This window comes from Lithobates pipiens, unplaced genomic scaffold (genome assembly GCF_037356315.1).
Source record: "Lithobates pipiens isolate NorthernLeopardFrog02 unplaced genomic scaffold, aLitPip1_a1.2 Scaffold_30, whole genome shotgun sequence".
NCBI classification, from domain to species: Eukaryota; Metazoa; Chordata; class Amphibia; order Anura; family Ranidae; genus Lithobates; species Lithobates pipiens.
Window position 1 is genome coordinate 83,806,221 of NW_027507791.1, and position 20,634 is coordinate 83,826,854.

At 43.1% G+C, this 20,634-nt stretch overlaps 1 protein-coding gene across 2 annotated transcripts in view; it reads right to left on the reverse strand.

The window, feature by feature from the left end:
• The window catches only part of RPAP1 (RNA polymerase II associated protein 1), a 143,514-nt gene extending 123,492 nt beyond the window's left edge, over positions 1-20,022 (reverse strand). For both annotated transcript variants that reach the window (XM_077464519.1, XM_077464518.1), the window contains exons 1-4: positions 19,951-20,022; positions 14,529-14,736; positions 12,709-12,857; positions 3,120-3,212 (exon numbers count right to left, since the gene is read on the reverse strand). In XM_077464519.1, the coding sequence (XP_077320645.1) occupies positions 3,120-3,212; positions 12,709-12,857; positions 14,529-14,715 (429 nt within the window). In that variant the 5' untranslated portion in view covers positions 14,716-14,736; positions 19,951-20,022. The remainder of the gene's footprint in view (positions 1-3,119; positions 3,213-12,708; positions 12,858-14,528; positions 14,737-19,950) is intronic.
• Positions 20,023-20,634: the final 612 nt, after the last annotated feature.

Genomic DNA, 20,634 nt, shown 5'->3' on the forward strand with positions numbered 1-20,634 from the left:
TGATAGCCAATGGTGAGCAGTTAACCTTCTTACAACAGTAACACACTTACATTTAAGCTTTCTGCTCACTGTTCAATGTTATGTATTAGTTTTTTTCTGAAATCTCAGTTGGACTTAAAATCTGTAAATAATAGCCTTCATAAAAAATCATTTTTAAAGGCACAAATTCATTGAAAAGCAGGACTCCTCCATTACTTGTACACTTTTCAAAGTCCTCTTAGGTGTCTCAGGATCTCTAATGCCACGTACACACGTAGCCAACTATCCGCCAGACTTAGTCTGACGGACTTTCCGAATGAGCTACTTGCCCACACACGGCACTTTTTCAGCGGACTAATACGGCGTACTAAGTCCGCCGGACTATCCGCCGTACTTTTGAAATGAACGGACTCGCCCACACATGCGGTGGAAAGTCCGCTCATTTTGAGCGCGTCTCCAGGTCACCTGGTATGGACTTAAAGGGGAACCCCTACGCCGAAAAATCGGTATGGGGGTCCCCCCCTAGGTCCACATCAGACCCTTGTCCGAGCACGCTACCCGGCCGGCCAGGAAAGACCCCCGAAGTTGGAAGAAGAGGGCGGCGGCGATGAAGAAAGCCGGGCTCCTCCGCTAGCAAAAGAGCTAGCAGAAGATAGCGGAGGAGTCCGGCGAGAAGACCCCCAAAGACGGAAGACCCCCGGAGCTGTGCAATAAACTATTTTAACCCTTGTGTGTTGGGTTTTATTTTTACTTTTTTCCACAGGTGAATGGGTAGGGGTACATTGTACCCCATATTCATTCACATAGGGTGGGGGGGCCGGTATCCGGGGGCCCCCTTATTAAATGGGGCTCCTTCGCTGGCCCCGGCTACCTGGAGACGCGCTCAAAATGAGCGGACTTTTCTCCGGGCAGGAAAAGTCCGTTCATTTCAAAAGTACGGCGGACTGGCGCGCACACGGCTGGATTGTCCGCCGAAATGCGAGTCCGGCGGTAAGATTGGAGTGCAAAACTACTTTCTAAGTCCGCCGTACTTTTGGGTAAAAAAAGTCTGCCGGAGGCTACACACGGGCGGATTGTCCGGCGGACTTGAGTTTGTCAGACTTTTCAACCGAATTGTTTGATCGTGTGTACGCGGCGATTTGGAGACCAGAGGCAAATCAGACACCGGAATAGACGCCCAGACACGAGCTCGGCGCTCGTTTTTACACCGCTCTGTGTACATAACAAAATGTGAGTTTTTATTATCTTATCCAAATAAAATTGTATGCCCTCTTTCAAAATACTACACCATGGTGGGCCTCTTATCTTTTTTAATACATTGAGCACCTTAATGATTTGAGCGATCCAAGACATCTAAACGCCCAGTGGAAAGAAAGGAAAAAAGGAAAGGACCATCCCTACCTCCCCCCCTGGCTTCACTTCATATAGTGTACGAAGCCTAGGAAAGGATCGATCCGAAGGGACCCCTTCCCCCCATAAATATCCTGCTACATGCTGTCATTATAACCACGGGTGTCAGTGACACTGAAGATCTACCTTTTTTGCACTTAAAGGCACAGTATCACCAAAATGTCAAGATAGCAGCACACAGTGTTCCAGTGAAACACTTGCACACCTGCACTACTATTGCACATTGGACCAAGGAATAACGTCCAATATTGCACTAAAAACTTGTTACACTTAGTTTGTTAAAAGCATTTTTTATTTAATTATCCGTTTTTCATTTACTTAATTTTTTCTTTGCCAAAACAAGTCACTTTATGAACTATTCACTCTGTGTATGTTGCACAGTTTTAGAATCACTTGCAGTTACACTTTATATCATATTTTTATTTTTTTTGCAGTATTGCACGTTTGATATATATTTTATATTTGTTTTTTGCACAGTAGAAAAATTATTATGTCTCTTTTAACGTATATGCCATTTAATTCAGGATATTATTTCATCTGCACTTTTGCACTTTATTGATGACCCTGATAAATGTTTGCTAGTTTGAAGCATAGTTAAATATTTTATTAATTTTATTATAAGAAAAATATATAAATTTTTTAAGGAGCGCAACACCACTCCCCTCTTTTTACAACTATACACAAATTTGGACACGAGTTTGGTCCTTGCGGTGGATGCAGCACCTATTGTTTGAATATATTATAAATTCCTTTTAGCGCAGGAGTACTTACCTTACAACTTTTATAACAGGCACACAGCAATGGCTAACCCACTCCCACCCACACTTAATTTTTGGTCTATTAAAGCAGAACTTCAATCATTTTTTCAACTTCCCATCTATTAAATCCTCTGTCCTTGCTGTTTTAACTTTGGATAGTAAAACATTTATTTTTTTCTGCCAGTTAACACCTTATACAGCCCACTTCCTGTTTCTTGTCTGGAAAAAAGCCTAGGCTTATGACATCATGCACAGCTCTCTCTCACTCTTGTGAGAGTTTTCCAGGAAGAGAGGGGGGGATGAGTTATAAGAGGGCTGCCTCTGTGTGTCTGTGTAAATCCAGGAAGTGAACAGGCAGTAGCTTCAGTTGCCCACAGTTAAAATGGATGCAGCCAGACTCCGTGGAGGGAGATTTCTGCAGCATATGTGGCAAGTACAAAATCACAGTATATATAAAATGATATGCAATGTGGTTGGAGGGAAGCTTCAGGAATGGCAAAGATATTTTTATTACAAAATTACGTGAGCAGACTGCAGTTCCTCTTTAAGTATGATGAGTCTCCATACAAGAGGTGTGTGAAGCAGCAAGCTAGCTTGCTTCTTAAAGAGATAGAAACACTCTAATGTAAACCAATGAGAACATATATATGGAAGCTCCCGAGGCTGGTCTCCCATGAAAATACTGGTTGCAATTTATCCTTATCTATTGTCTTCAGGATTTTCTAATTCGATGACTTGAGACAAATGAGAACATCAGTAGTTCTGAACTTCACTGCCTGGATGCGTATTCCAGGTCGGGTAATTTACAGAAGGCAGAATGAGCCAGGCAAGTAGCATTTTAGCAGGTCAAGTATGGCATTCATTTCTATCTCATTACAGGTTTCCATTCAGATCAACGGATACCACATATACTTCAAATATTATGTACTAATTAGCTTTCCAGGAAAAAAAATGCAGAGAACATTCCCTCACCTCACTAGGTATCTCTGATCTGTGAAAGACACGAGGAAAGGGCTCTCCTGTAGGAACAGGTGCTGTGATGATGGCACTACTTGTGTCCCGCTCCTGCAGACACAGAGAAAAAACAAATCATTTTATAGTGTGGCTGTGTAAGCTCAAACCATGCAAGCTGAAATCCAAAAAAACTGCCAAATACACAGATGAATTACATATATTGGAGCCATTTTACCTGCCAATGGATTTGTTTTTCTATCCATCCAGTCCTGAGATTTTCACTGTTCTGCCACACAGCACAATCTTGTCTGGCACATTTACAGGTTGTGTCCCTCCCCCAGCCCATGACTGGACAGTGAAAAGAAAAGCAGCAGACTGACAAGCTCATCTCAGTCACTATACTCCTGCTACCTATTAGCAGGTTTTGTTATAACATAAGTACTGCAGCACAACTGACTGTCCCATTGTTCTGCTTCTCCTTCCCAAAATCTGAGCTTTGCTATACAGGGGGGATTGTAAAAGTCTGATTCAAAGTCAAATTAAGCTATTTACACTGCATACATTCAATGCGTTAATAAATGCATAGATGCATTATATTTTACATCTGCCTAAATTTCAGCTTAAATTTAAGTATAATGCCTCTCACATATGCCACTGATATAAGCAGCTATTCTTTAACTCTCAGGCTATATGCTAGTCCAGACCCCAGCTGAGACCATTTTGTTTTACTCAAAATTATATCACTGACCCAAAGCTGGTATACATCCAGTGAGTCAAAAAAACAGGGCTTTCTTGCTACATATTCCATTTAAAGCCTGAATGCAGACAAAACAATTAATTTTTATCTGAATTAGAGGTGCACGATTGATGGTTAAAAAAATTGCGATCTCGATTCAACCCCCCTCATGATCTCTATGCAGAATTTCCAGATTCATTCATGTAACAAGTGTAGAGTTTTCTGCTCACAGACAAAAACCAAGCAGCCTGCCAATTATTTTACAACATTGTCAGTGCTAGTAGATAACTATAAACATTGTAACTCGTGTGACATGAGGGAAGTTTAACCACTAACACCCCTTTCACACCAGGGCGTTTTGCAGGCGCAATAGCGTTAGAAATTGCACCTGCAATCCGCCCTAAAGAAGCTGCACCATTGTATGTAGTGTGAAAGCCCGAGGGCTTTCACACTACAGTGGTGAGCTGGCAGGACGTCAGGGAAAAGTCCTGCCAGCAGCTTCTTTGGAGCAGTGAAGGAGTGGTGTGTTTACCGTTCCTCCACCGCTGCTCCCCATTGAAATCAATGGGGCAGCACTGTAATACCGCCGTCAAAACTCCGCTATTGCGGCGTATTGCCGGCGGGTTTAACCCTTTCTCGGCTGCTAGCCGGGGTAAAAGCGCCCTTTAGCGCCCGAAATGCGTCGCAAATCCAGCGGTAAAACGCCGCTAAAAATAGAGACGTTTTACCACCCACGCTAGTGTGAAAGGGGTCTTAAAGTCTAAACCTTTTTCTGACACTTGTTTCTTACAAAGTTAAAAATCTGTATTTTTTTTTTTCTAGAAAATGACTTGGAACCCCCAAACATACATATACACATATATATATCTCTCACACACACACACTTTTTTTTTTTTTAGCAGAGACTCTAAGGAATAAAATAATGGTTGTTGCAATATTTTATGTCACACAGTATTTGTGCAATTTTTGGGGAAAAACACACTTCAGTGAAAACAAAAGTAAAGTTAGTCCGATTTAAAAAAGCATCCTGATTCTCATTTTAGCCAGAATCATGCACACTAGTCTGAACAGGGCGAGGAACATTTTTTATTTTTTTTGTTATAAAACGCTTTATTGAGGGAAAAAAAAACATACAAAAGAAAAAGATCAGCTATTTCGTACAGAGACAGAGTACATTTTGTTTAGAGACATCAAATCCCTCATACGACTACCGAAACTTGTATGCATAGTACCACGTTCAAGTTGGCCCGGTAGGGATGAATCTACTCACTCAACACTATTGCATCTCACTACCGGGAATTACATTTTGGTTCCTGGATTCACTACCCTTCTGTCCCTTTTGTCCCTTTTTAGGAGACTGTAACTCATGTGTGAGGGTAGAGTGGCATATAATGGGCTGAAGAATGTGGCGGAGGACTCTGTCTCCAAATCTGGGTATGGTGTATCCCACTAGGGAGGCTGATATCTGATGCTATAGGTTTTAGTCAGTGAGAAGCGCGCCAGGTCTTTCCCGGGTTTCTGTACCTCGCGCGGTTTGTGTTGGGTCATATCAGACAGGGGTATGGACATTTAGGGAAGGGGTAAGGTAGGAGGGGAGGGGGGCCTGGGATAGGGTGAGTCACGGGATGGGGAAGGAAGGGAAAAGTAGAAAAGCAGAAAAAGAGAGAAAGAGGAGAGAAAAAAAAAAAAGGGGGTGAAAGGGGGGGAGGGGGCAAATACCACCTCCAGCATGGAGTAGATACACACGTCCCTCTGGTTTCCCCCCCCCCCTTTTTTTTTAGTACTGATCTATCGATTGGGTAAAGTAATCTATATTTCATGTCCTTTTCTCAATTCTTGATTGTTTCACGCCCCTGGCGTATGTGGGGGTGTTTTGAAAGTGTTTCCAACAGGTCCACATGTTGCTAAATTTCGAGGGTGTATCTCTAGAGATATGAATCAGTTCTTCCATCTCCGTGGTTTTGTTTATCCTATGAAACCATTCTTTTAGTGTGGGGCCCCAGTGGATGGGAATGCATTGTTTCGCTGCGTTAATCATGTTCATTGCCAAGGATTTGTGGTAAGTGCTGTGTTGTAAGGGTGGGAAATGAAGGAGGCATTGGGCGGGGGTCGGATCTATCTGGTATGAAGTTACTTGTGAGGTGATTTGGCATACCTCCTTCCAAAAGGCCTGTAACAATGGGCATGTCCACCTTATATGTAGCATCGTCCCAACGTCCTTCTGGCACCTCCAGCAAGCATCAGTGGTGGAAGGGTAAAACATTTTTTAATAAGAGCAGGTGTACGGTATCATCTAGTCTGTATTTTGTAGCAGTTTTCTTGTGTGCTCACGTTGAGGGAACCTGAATGGAAGTTCCAGAATATGTTTTCCCAGTGTTCGTCTGAAAATGAGATAGATAGGTCATCTTCAAACTTCTTACAAGCCTTCCCAGAACTAGGAAGTATGTCTTCAAATAAGAGGTTGTGGGTGGAGGCAATAAGATGCCGCTGGGTAGCATTCTGGGTGCACAGTTTTTCGAATGTGGTCAATTGCCTAGAGCACGCTGAGTTTTTGTCCAACGATTTTAAGTAATGGGAAATTAGCAAGTATGTCCAGGGAGGAATAGACGTTTTGTCCATTTGGGCCGCGATGTGTGATGACTGACGTAGTTTGCCTGACTCGTAAAAGTGGAGGGCTTGGATGTGGCCTTGTGTCCAGTTGCCAGCTAGGAACTGGTGTGACATTACCGGCGGGAAATCAGGGTTTAGTTTAATTGGAGTGAGAGGGCTCGGTACAGACGATATCTGTGTTTGGGAGCAAATTTGTTTAAAACCGGTTAGGGTAGGCCCTATTAGCGGGTGTTGTTGGATACATGTCGGGATATGATCCGGGTCCAACCATGGCATAGTGGCCAGTGTAAGCCTGGTAAATGAAGCTTCCAGTGAAACCCAATCTTTATATTGACTATGAAGATTCCAGTCAGCTATCCTAGCTAAGTGAACTGCCCTGTAGTAATTATGGATGTCGGGGAGGCCGATCCCCCCCCAAATGTTTCGGATAGGTAAGTTGTCTGAAATTAATTCTGGGTGTCTTATCCCCCCATAAAAATGTAGTGCATATGCGTCTATATGATTTGAAGAAGGTCATGGGAATCTGTATTGGGACTGCTTGAACATACAACATTCTGGGGAGAGCATTCATGTTTAACCCCTTTCAGCCGAGCGTACGCAGATGTGCGTACTCGGCTTCCGGGGGGTATACCGGGGTGATGCCCGCACCTGCAGGCATCATCCCGGTACCGTTTTTTTCAGCAGGCGATTGGCTATCCAGGCATAACAACCAATGCGGCTAAAAGCTGCTCGGCTGTTATGCCGGAGGAGCGGGAGGGGACGTCCCCGCCTCCCGCCGCTGTCAAATTCCGTTGCCTCCGGCTGCTGGGGAGGAACTGGAACGAAGCCGTAATCGGCTTCGTTCCAGTCTCCTCATAGTAAACACGGAAGCGACATCATGACGTCACTTCCCGTTTACTCGGCTGCCAATGGCGCCGGTTTTAAAAAGATATACGGTATTCAGAATCGCCGTTTTTGGCGATCTGAATACATTGAAGTGTAAAGGAGGGGTGGGGGGTCTTTTAGACCCCCGATCCCTCCATAAAGAGTACCTGTCACCACCTATTACTGTCACAAGGGATGTTTACATTCCTTGTGACAGCAATAAAAGTGATCAATTTTTTTATTTATTTTTTTAAACAATTTAGTAATTTTAAAATAAATAAAACATTTTTTTTTTTTAAGCGCCCGCCGTCCCCGCGAAGCAAAGAAAACGCATACGGAAGTCGCGCCCGCGTATGTAAACGGTGTTCAAATCACACATGTGAGGTATCGCCGCGATCGTCAGAGCGAGAGCAATAATTCTAGCACTAGACCTCCTCTGTAACGCTAACCTGGTAACCGTAAAAATTTTTTTAAAGTGTCGCCTATTGAGATTTTTAGGTACCGTACTTTGTCGTCAATTCACAAGTGCGCGCAATTATAAAGTGTGACATGTTTGGTATCTATTTACTCGGCGTAACATTATCTTTCACATTACGCAAAAAAATTGGGCTAATTTTACTGTTTTGTTTTTTTTAATTCATGAAAGTATCCCTTTTCCCAAAAAGTTGCGTTTAAAACACCGCTGCGCAAATACCGTGTGACATAAAATATTGCAACAATCGCCGTTTTATTCTCTAGAGTCTCTGCTAAAAAAATATATATAATGTTTGGGGTTCCAAGTAATTTTCTAGCAAAAAATATGGATTTTAACTTGTAAACACCAAATTCCAAAAATAGGCTTAGTCATGAAAGGGTTAAGTTGGCAACTCTCCCAAACCATGAGAATGTGGCCTTATTCCATTTGCTGAGATCATCAGTCCATTTGCAAAGTAGAGGCAAGTGTTTTTTTGTGTATAACTCAGAAAGATCCGAGGATTTATTTATATCTAAATAAGGGATAGAGTCGTTCCTCCAGTGGAAAGGAAAGTTGGACTCGCATTGCTCTTTCGTGTCTTTAGGAAGTGAGATATTCAAGGCATATGATTTAGTGAGATTGATTTTGAGATTAGCTAATGATTGGAAGTTTTTGAATTCCTTGAGGATGACTGGCAAGGTGGTCAGGGGTTCGGTGAGGAATAACAGTATGTCGTCCGCAAATGCAGCGTATTTGAATTCTCTGTATGGGGATTGTATGCCTTTAATATCTTGGTTTTGCCTGATTCATTGTAGTAGGGGTTCTAGGGTCAGAATGAAAAGTATTGGGGAAAGAGGGCAATCTTGCCTCATGCCATTTTGGATAGAGAAGACGTCCGACAGAGTGTTATTGACCCTGACCCTGGCTGTGGGGACTGAGTACAGGGACATAATCAGGTTTAGCATGCAAGAGCCTAGCCCCAAATTCCGCAGCACTGCTTCCATGTAGTCCCACGCCACCCTGTTGAACGCCTTCTCTGCATCCAGTGACAAAAACTTTGTCTTGATTGGGATATTAGATGGTGTAGATTTATGGCCTTTATTGTGTTATCCCTGGCTTCCTGGAGGATTTTTTTTTTTTATTGTTGTGTCCCTGCTGGAGAAATTTCTTATCACTTCTGTCCCTATAATAAGTTGTTAAATTGGGACTGGAAGTGGTGTAAAACCTTTCAGAGACACAGGGAACAGGGACACAAACAACAAAAAACACCTTTGACCCTAACAGGCAATTGGTTAAAGATAAGCAGCCTCTCACACCTGTTTTGTTTTTTACATTGTGCCTCTACAATGCCACTCATACTCACATGAAGTTCTTTAACGGTTTCGCTGCCAGAGCCGTTTTTGCAATGTTTTTTGCACACATTTAAAAAATCATTTTAGGCCTGAAGATTACATAAAACCTCCAAATACTTACATGTTTTCTAAAATAAGACACCCTAGAGAATAAAATAGTGGCAGTTCCAATTTGTTATTTAACACAATATGACTGCAAAGGTTTTTCACTAAAGTTAAATTTTAGGAAAAATGCCCGATTTTCTGTAAAATATAAAAACGACAAAAAGGTTGCCCTGAGTAAATAGATACCCAACATGTCAAACCTCAAATCTGCGTGCACCTGTAAGATGGTGACAAACTTAAAAAGCCCTCATATAGGTCATAGCGTTATGGAGTAGGTCTTATCCTATAAATATTGCTTTCATGTCAGCGTGCATGCAGATATGTAAAATGTGTATCACAATCAACATTTCCACGTGTAGGCGCCCCTGACACACGTGTGTGGTTGTACGTGCGTATATGTGGGAGTGCGGGGCCCTCAAAAAAAATGTCGGGGGGGGGTTATTTGATTAGGTGTAACTGCAATTTTTATTTTTATAAATTCAATTTTTTTTATTCTTTTTGTTTTTACTTACCTTTTTTTATTGGGGACAGGTTCTCTTTAAGGAGACATACAGGATCTAAAAGACGCTAAATGTCTCCCCGATGCTACACGGAAGGTAATACAATGCAGGCATGCTGTTACAAACATCTAAGCCCTTGTACACACGGTCGGAGATTCCGACAACCAAATCCGACGGATTTTGTCCGAAACTGGTGCATACACACGGTCGGACAAAGTTGTCGGAAAATCCGACGTGATGACGTTATTTAGTTACGACGGGACTATGTTCACGCTAGTAGCCAATAGCTTTGGTGTAGGAATTTGATCTGAGCATGCGTGGCACTTTGTCCGATCGGAATTCTCTACACATGATCGGAGTATGTCCGATCGGAGCATTTTGTCAGAAAATTTTACCAAGTTGGAAAACTTGGTCCGTCGGATACTCTGACTGAAACAGTCCGATGTAGACCACACAATATATATATCGGAATATCCGACAAAACGGTCCGATCGGACACATTCCGTCGGAATCTCCGACCGTGTGTACAAGGGCTTAGAGAACTAACCACAGATCTCCTGTGGATGTAGGCTGCCTCAAAACCCATCAGCTTTGTCATGAATTCCCATAAAGACTTGATGATGTTGAGATCAAGGCTCTGTGGGGGGCCAAACCATCACTTCCAGGACTCTGTTCTTTTCATTGAAGTTAATTCTTAAAGCGGAGTTCCACCCATTTAAAAGTCAGCAACTACAAAAAGTGTAGCTGCTGACTTTTAATAATCACTCACCCACGATCCAGCGATGCGGGCGAACAAAGCCCCACTGCTCTCCCCCTCCTCTCTGCGGCACTGTCATCACTACTGTGTGTGGGCGCCCGACTGTGGCTTCACAGCCACGCTGCACGCTGTGGTTGGCCGGGCAATCTTCTGGGACCCGAGACAACTTTTTTTTAAACTGAAAAATGGTGTCTTCCAAGATAAGGCCGCACCATCTTCATTACTATTTTCCATTTTATTTCGGTGTCTGATTTACGCTCTCTTTCGTGTTTCCCTTCCCCACAATCTTGCACATGCACAATCGTTTAAGCATCGTTCTCGATCCAACATTACTTTGACAACCGCCGCTCAAAGCCGAGTTTGCTGAATAATAGAATCATGCTTAGCTGTTCTAGGTATGTGAGCCTGTCAGTCCTGCTGCAGCTGATCACAGCTCTAGGATGCAGCACAATTGCCAAGGTTTATTCCCCCCATGTGACATCACACGGTCACATGGGGAGTACCAGGAAGCTAGAAAACACTGCAGTCTCGTGAGTTTAAATGGTTTAAAGTCTCACAGAAAAAGGAAATCCCATTCATGGCATCCTATCAATGGACGGATGGCACACAAAGCTTGCCGTCAATCAAGGGAAGGAAAAGCGCCGGTGACGTCCTTAATCAAAATGGGACAGATTACAACAAAACAAGTAAGGAAACAGTTATAAGCAGCGGCGATGAGTGTTTTTTTTTTACAAGGATTACAATACGATAAAGTTGTGTGGGAGAGTTTGCTTCCACATTAAAGAAGAAAAAGGAGTCCTGAATGTAGTGGTTTGGCCCTCACAGAGCCCTGATTTCAACATCATTGAGTTTGTATGGAATTAGAGGATTTGAGGCAGCCGACATCCACAGATAATCTGTGGTTACTTCTCCAAGTAGTTTGGAACAACCTACATTCGGAGGTCCTTCAAAAACTGTGTGCAAGTGTTCCTTGAATAACTGAAGAATTGATGTGGTTATGAAGGCAAAAGTATTGAAGAGTTGAATATTGATTTTAATTTGTCTTCTCTTTATTTACTTTCCATTTTGGTAATCAAGTAAAAAATAAAAAATAAAAAATTAGCACTTTTTTCTGAAAGCATTCTTAATTTACAAAATGTTTGCACAACTGCCTAACTTTTACACAGTAATAAATAAATTGATATATATTATATATATTTTATATATACACACACAACACAGCTGGAGTTAGCTTTTAAGGCTGCAGTCACATCTTAACGTTGTGTCGTATGTTTTTCATGTTTTTTTTTTTCCCCATTTAAACTGGGCTGACGTACACGTGACAGACTCCTGGACCTTTTGGTGCATTGAGCTCCTAGTGTTTTGCCATATCTGCTAGCAACCAAAAAATGGACATAAGTGGCAGGCCATGTTCATAAAAGTGTACTGCAGCATATGCCCATGCAAGGGCCAAGTTTGCCCACACACAGGTGCACGGGCGTTCTGTGCATCCCCGTGTAGGTAGTCATATTCAAGTCAATAGGGATGCAGTGGCTGCTTGGACACAGTTTGGAGTTTAGAGACGCACACCTTCACAGCTGTGTTTGTGCAGCTGTTGCTTCCCAACTGACATGGACAGCCTACATGGGGAATATGTCCCTCGCATGGGTGAATTCTGTAGAGCGCTCATGTAAACAAGGCAGGACCAGACTGAAGGCCACTGTGAAAGGTCATTGGGTTAAAGAGGGAGTCCACCTAAAAAAAAAAAAATTAAAAGCCAGCTGCTACAAATACTGCAGCTGCTGATAAATGGACACTTACCTTTCCTGGAGTCCAGCGATGTCGGCAGCTGAAGCCGAGCAATCGCTCGGCTCTCGGCTGCTGCCGGCGCCATTCTTGGTGAGGTAAGCAGGAAGTGAAGTGTTGCGGCTTCACTTCCCGGTTCTCTATTGAGCAGCGTAATGAGAATGGTCCATGCTGTCTCTGGGACCTGTGTGTGTCCCAGCAGACAAGACAGAGTGGCGAAACAGGAAGAGGCATAGACTCCGATGGGAGTGTATGCCCGGAAGTGGGTGCGAATACCTGTCTTAGACAGGTATCTGCAACCCCCTCCCCCCTGAAAGATGTCAAATGTGAAACCGGAGGGGGGGGGGGGTTCAGAAAAAGCGGGAGGTTACATTTTTGTGTGAACCTCCGCTTTAACTTCAGTAGAATAAACTAACACATAAAGGAGGTGGGAAAAAAACTCACAATGATTTTTGAGATAACTGTAGTGATATGATGGTCATGTCTTTCCAATATATCTTCTGGATCTTCTTCAGCAAAATGAACTCGTGTTCCAGCAACTTTCGACTTTTTGGATGGTCCTGGTGTTAGAATTGGAGGCAAGTCAGGGAAATCTGAAACAAAATAAATATTAGAGAATGTTTTTTTGCATGCATTTTAGTAATCCTATTAATCCAAAAGCTAGTTAGAATTTTCTTCCACTTTAATACCATAATATGGCGATTCTATGGCGAACTAATACTAATGCAAATTATATATTTTAAAGCGGTAGTGAAGCCTGCTTTGTTATTTTTTAACTACAGATAAGTCTAGAATAAGGCTTACCTGTAGGTAAAATGAATATCTCCTAAAGTGCACCCTTTAGGAGATATTCACCCTGCGTGCAGACATCACCAGCGCATGCCCTCTGAAGGTCCGGCATACCGCGCCGGACCTTCAGAGCTTCTTGTAAGAAACTAGGGCTCCCACAAGCACGCATGGGAGTGACGTCATCGCGGCTCTAGCCACTCACAGTGCTGAAGTCGGCAAACAGAGAAGAAAGGCATATTACCACATTATGCCATTGTTTTACAAGTAGTGTTCCTTCTTTTTTCGTTTTTTTTGCAGTGGTTTACTACCGCTTTCAGCAAAAATAAAAAATCCTGTGTGAACAAGGCCATAGGTTTCCATATCATGGAAACAGATTACATTTAATAGGGTGGTAATTAAACAATTGTTTATTTATTTTCACGATCTATTAAAAAAATACCATTTTAAAAATAAACAATCTAGTAGGAAATTTACTCAAAAGCAATATGAAAATATTATGAAAACTCAATTAAATAAACAGGTAAAATGCATACTATGAAAAAAAAAAGGTTAAAGTGGAGATTGCACTAATAATTCTCATGGGATGCTAAAAATTTAATTAAAAAGGAGAGGGGGCTAATGTGTAAGGCTAAAACACACTTTTGCAATGCAGTTGTAGTAATGTGTGTTGAGTGAGTTAGTATGCTGAAGTGCCATTCATTTCAAATTCATTTTGAATTGCAGTGCATCACAACACATAACACTGCATCAATAATAATACTGCATGCCTGTTTTTTAGTCCATATGTGTGCTTTGGCAACCTCTTTAAAACACACAGTACAGCATGACACAACAATGGCCTTGTTTTTTGGTGAAGGGCTGCTTTCAAGAAACCCTAAAGTAAAAAAAAAAAAAATCACACTGAATAAAATTAGTTCCCCCAGCAGGTGGTGACTTCAGTCTTCATTCTCCTGCGGTAGTATGGCTCCCCTGGTATCAGACAGTTCTGACTGTGTCAGGTGCATGGTCCATGACTGCTCTCTCTGGTTCCACCTACCAGCACAGTAGTGACATAACAGCCAGCTTGTGAAAATACAACATGGAGCAAGGCGTCACACTTTAAATTTTTTGAGCTAGTGGCAGAGTAGCTTTAGGTACACCTGGCAAGACAGAAATGTGGAACCTGCCATTGCTATCTTCTTCTACTCCTTTTCGTCACAAAACTAAATCACCTGGCTGTCATGTTGACCTTCTGGTGGTCATTGATATAACAAGTATGCAAATAAGGATTTCCTAATTTTCTGTGACCTCCTCGATTTGCATACTGGTTACAGGTCAATAACTCAAAGTACTGATACCGGACAAATCTAGGCGACTAGCATTTTCAAAAGAAGGTAAGCAAAAGAAGCCATATTTTCCTCATGACAGGTTTGCTTTAACTGACAAACAAGTAAAACAACAGGAGCACTGTGACTTTACAGGACACACATCTGTACCTTCTATAGACACCACATCTCTTTCCTCCGTTTCCCCACCAGCCTCTATGCTTGTGTTCTCAGACCCTTTCCTCTTATCGGCTTTTCTCACGACCGTTGCCGCTGCAGAACCCCCAGCAGCAAGAAACTGACTTTGGAACTTTAAGAGATCGTCTTCCGACTCTCCAGGCTTAGGCCGCGACAACATCTTGATCTTCTTTCAGGATGTCTAGTACAAAACAAAAAGTGGGCTGAACATCTTTGCAACTACAAAAATGAGTTCATTAGAACGCAAAGTTAAAGTGGATGTAAACCCTTCATATAACCAATGAAATGAACAGCCATAGATCATACACAGATGAAACAAATCCCACCAAATAAGTTTACTTGTATATCTGCTGTCTTCATCTTGATATACTGTTTAGAAAGTGCACATCCTGTTAGAATTTTCTCTTCCTGATTCACCTGTAGGAGGGGATTATTACTAGACACTGTGAGACAGCTGAATGGAGGAAAGGCACACACCTCCTCCCCACACATGCAGAGGTTGCCTGTGTATAGCTAAGCAGTCTGGAGGTTATTATTCGCAAAGCATCAGAAGATAGAACTTTAGCCAAAACCTCTCTTATTAGTTGTGAATACCTCCATTGGGGAGATTTCACCTCACTTCCTGTCCCTGTGGCTGCAGGACAAGTAATGAGAAGTGCAGCTGTCACCTGGACAGGAAGACACAGACGGTACTAATAACCTAATTCAGGATTTAACCCTTTTCAGTTGGTGTAGCGTATCCCTATTGAGAGTTCCATTTTTTTCCACTTCGCATCCTGTGTCACTAGAGGGAGACACACCATAATAGAATTTTTTTCTATAACAGAGCAGTAAAGGGTCAAAATCTTGGACAGGTTATCTGTTGCCGATTTCTGGGCTCACTAAGAATATTTCCTTACTTTCTAATGTGTCACTACAAAAGAAAGTAATGGAAAATGTCACTTGAAAGGATACAGACAAGATTTTATCCCTTCACCATGCTAGTCAAACAAGAAAAAAAAAAGTCTGGGCTGGAGGTCTACTATATGGTTGGTTTCACATGGGCTTTCCAATCAGGTGCGCTTATCAGTTTTTCAGGTAGACCTGATCGGACCATCTATTGCTCTCTATGGAGCAGCGGACATGCGTCTGCTGACACCCGTCGGCATCCGATACGATTCGATCCTGTCCGCCAAAAACAGCAGATTGGATGACAGTCAGATGGAAACTGACAGGCGATCTGTTTCCATCTGACAGCCCTACAGAGAACAGAAGGGCTGTGTCCAGGTCCACTCTGCATTGCGGAGCGGACACGGAGCTGTCATCCGCCTGCTCAGCAGGTGAATGTGGACTATGGACAAAACCCGTGTGAAACCAGCCTATTTCCAGTAATTCATACTTAAAATATGTAAACACTGCAACCTGAGACAAATGGACCATGTCGAGAGTTAAGCCCCTTTCACACAGGCCACATCCACTTTTCTCAGTGGGGAATCTGCTGAGCAGGTGGGACAGGTCCTTGTCCACTGTGTTTATGCAGGGCAGACACGGAAACAGTGCACTCTGCTCTATGGGCAATTGGATGTAAATTAACCGACTGTCTGTTTACATCTGACCACCCTTCGATCGGATCCAAAGGGAACAGATCCCCTTCCATTTGTTTTTGCTAGATCTGAGGTAGTCGGGTGTAAATGGACACACATTTCCACTCCATAGAAGACAATGGAGGGTCCAATCGGGTCCACCTGAATAACGGACAGGACAGACCTAACTGGATCTCATGTGTGAAATGGTCCTTAGACTGTATGTCCAGCCAAAACTGCTGTGGTAGATTTACCTTTGCTTCCTATCAGCAGGACAAGAAGCAGGGGTAAGCGTCTGTAATGGAATGCCAGATAGTTTGTGGAAGATATTTACAGCTATCTGAAACAACAATAAAAAGTGTCCATTTCAGCATACATTACAAAGCCACAGTCCACTGTTGTTACCCTCAGGATACCTGCCCTGAAACAAAATGCCATGCAGCCACCATTGCTCTGCATGTAGAAAGGCAGTGGCTGCAAAGAAGCTGCAAGAGATTAGCACTGAGATCCAACAAAGTAGATTAAAGAAATAAAAGGTGAAAAAAGTATTTTATTTAAGGCTAAGTTCACCTTTGGAACATGTTACATCCATATTTAGGGTGTAACATGTAACAGCACTCCCATCCCTGTGACTAGGGATGAGCTCAGGCGTGTTCACATGGTCCATGTGCAGAGCACGCCAGGAAGTTGGTGCAGCTCTGCGCAAATCACAGGCAGTGAGACATTGCCCCGATCTCTGCAGCCGCACACTGGGGCAACGTCTCACTGCCTGTGATTAGCGCAGCATTGCGCAGATTTCCTGGCAGGCTCTGCACGTGGACCATGCGAACACGCAGGAGCTCATCCTTACCTGTGACAGTGGTTCCTCCCTCCATGTCTCATTTAAAATCGGCACGACTGTGCGAGTCTCTGCAGAAATCTGTGAATGAGAAAACTACAAGTCCCTTCTGCGGCAGACTGACCTGTAGTTTTCAATGGGCTAAGAGCGTGCTGATCAGCACGCTCGTAGTTCATTCAAAAGTCATTCAGCTTTCTGACAGCCCACACAGAGGCATGAACAGAAAGCTGGAGGGTTTGTCTGCAGGAGCCCCCCCATTCACTGATCATAGGTGCAATGCTCTGCAGGTTCCTGTACGGAAAATAATAAATACACTTTTTTTTTTCAGCAAAATCATGTGCATTTATTATTTTTCCCTTAAAAGTTAGCCTTTAAAACATGGCAAGTGTTTATGATATTCAGTGCTTGAGCTCAAAGTCAATTAGAGTCTTCCTCTACTATAAGGCTTATACTAGACATAAGATGTCACTATCTTTTTAAGTTGTTTTATTTCATTTTTACACATTAGCTTTGTGCCATGACACATATATAACCGCTTCAGGTCCACCCTATGGCAGTTTTGATGCTACAGGGTGGCACCTGTGTGCTGGATCACGTGTGTGTGTGTGTAGATATGTGTGTGATCTGACACTTCCAGGTAGGAGGTGTGCATGCATGCCACCAGCTGGGTGCTGGATACTGATGTTCTCCAACACCCGCCGATTGTCAGGCAGAGACACAGAAATGCGTTCTGCCTATGTAAACAAGGCAGATCCCTGATCTGACAGGAGAGAAGGGATGAAGTTTGTTAAAGCGGAGTTCCACATACATACATACACACACTATATTATATATATATATATATATATATATATATATATATATATATTTTTTTTTTTTTTTTTTTTTTCTTTTTTTTAACCACTTGCTTACTGGACACTTAAACCCCCCAGTCCCAGACCAATTTTCAGCTTTCAGCGCTGATGCACTTTGAATGACAATTGCGCGGCCATACAACACTGTACCCAAATGAAATTTTTATCATTTTTTTCCCACAAATAGAGCTTTCTTTTGGTGGTATTTAATTACAGCTCGGAGTTTTATTTTTTGCTAAACAAACAAAAAAAGATGCAAAAAAAAATAAAAAATCATGTTTAATAGTTTGTTATAAAATTTTGCAAACAGGTAATTTTTCTCCTTCATTGAAGTGCGCTGATTAGGCGGCACTGATAGGCTGCACTGGTGTGCACTGATAGGCTGCATTGGTGGGCACTGATAGGCATAGTTAAGGCGGCACTAATAGGCACAGATAAGGCGGCACCGATGGGCAAAGACGGGCACAGATAAGATGGCACGGATGGGTGGCACTAAGGGGCACTGATAGGTACCACTGATAGATGGGACTGCTGGGCACTGATAGGTGGCTCTGATAGGTGGCACTGCTGGGCGGCACTGCTGGGCACGGATATGTGGCACTGGGGTGCAGCACCTTTGTTTAGGCAGACTGTGGGCACTGCTGGGTGGCACTGTGGGCACTGCTGGGTGGCACTATGGGCACTGCTGGGTGGCACTGACAGGGGGGACACATTTTATATTTAGGCAGGCAAAGCAGGGGGCAGGTGGGCATTGGCAGGGGGCAGGTGGGCACTGGCAGGGCTGGCCGTGATCGGGACTGATGGAGGAGGAATAATAGCCGATTACCGGCTCCGTTATATCACATGATCAGCTGTCATTGGCTGACAGCTGATCACGTGATAAGGGGTCGGGATCGACCCCTTGCACGGATCGGTGATCAGGCGAGTCTCGTAGACTCGCCGATCACAGAGCGCGCCGCGCGCGCCCCTCAGGGGGCGCGCAGGCCGCTCGTGCACGGGACTACGTGTAGCCGTCATTCGGCTATAGCGCGGGTCTCAAGTGGTTAAAGGCACCTGTTCTGCAGTTATTGTCATTGTCTAAATTATATTTTCAGTAAAACCTCCGCTGTATTTCCTTTTTTTTTTTTTTTTTTTAAACAAACCTTTGCGTTTTCTTTCTGGAGCACTTCCATCTTGCTTGTGGGCATGTGAAGCCCACCAGGATTCTTTTCCAGGAGAAGGTGCTGCTGTCTACCCAGCATGCACCTTCCAATCTTGCACATTAAACACACAGCGCAACGCAGGAAACGTCTCTGGTTGCCATCACAACGGTTTTCCAGTTTTGTTATCTCGCGATGCTGAGAGGCAGTGACACATCTCCCAGGAGCCAGTAGGCCACAGGAAATTACGTAAATCACAGTGGAGGGAGGAAATAGGAAGAGATAAAGAAAGGCTTGGAAACAAGGTGAGGAAAGAGAAGGAAAAAAAAATAAAAAAAATCGCCCAATGCTGTTTTTATGGTAAATTCAGATGCAAATGATGTGCAGATTAAAAAGTAAGTGGAAGTCACAAAATCAATATATGCTTATTGGGATTTTTGTTTTATCAAAAATATGTAGCAGAATACACATTGGCCTATGTGATTTTTTTTTTGATTTTTTTTGAAAATTAAAAAAAAAAATAGTTTTTTTTCCCAAACTGTCAGTCTTTTTTTTTCCTTTTACAGCGTACAATATAAAATAAAGCAGAGGTGATCAAATACCACCAAAATAAAACTCTATTTGTTTAGAAAAAATGACATACATTTTATTTGGGGACTGCACAATTGTCAGTTAAAGTAACGCAGTGCCATACCGCAAAAAAAGATGTATAATAATGTAAGAACATTGTGTGTCCCCTCCCCCTCCCTGAGGTATATTGTGGGGTACACATAGAAATGGATGTTATGAAATATAACTGAACAAGATAACAATCCCACAGAGTAAATCCTCTCACACACTAATAATACTGAATGTATACTGAACCCAGCACTATACACTCTCTCTCCGGTTCACAGACACACACTCATAGTTCTTCACATATTCGTTCTAATTATGAAATCCTTCAGATATCTATTACGTCTCCCTTATTCAGCTTCACTCAGACTGCACAACTCTACTCACCAATCTCACAGAGCGACTCCACATGCACCGCACTTCCGACTTGCCATTGTATCCGACCTCACTTCCTCTAGGTGGAACGCAAGCCACTTCCGGCTGTCAGCGCTGGAGATTGAGGTAGACTGCGCATGCCTGATAGACAGTTGTTAGGGGATTTCGGCGTGCTTGCTTTGTACGGATGAATATAATATGTGTAGTCCGTGCTTTATCGCGTTAGGCTTCTGATAGAAAACTACAGACTACAGGGAATTAAAATGAAATATAGAGCGGTCACTTTATTAAAAGCTTACTTTTAAGAGGGAGTTATTTTAGTCAGATTTTTGTATTTAACCACTTCAGCTCTGGAAGATTTACCCCTTTTTTTGCCAATAGGACACTGCGTTATTTTAAAGAGGAAGTAAACCCTGATGAGTTTACTTCCTCTTTCATTCCCTTCAAAGGCAAAGCATAATGGACTACTATGCATCGCATAGTAGCCCATTATGTGTCACTTACCTGACACAGGAGCCAGCGATGTCACCGCTGTCCCCTGTAGTCCGGCGCATCCATCTTTTCGGTGGGGTCTCGCAGCTCCGCCGCTGTCATTCAGCGGAGCCGCGATGACGTCACTCCTGCGCATGCGCACGGGAGCCGACACGCGCGGCAGCTCCGTTGTTGGAAATGCCGCGCTCAGTGCGCCTGCGCGCC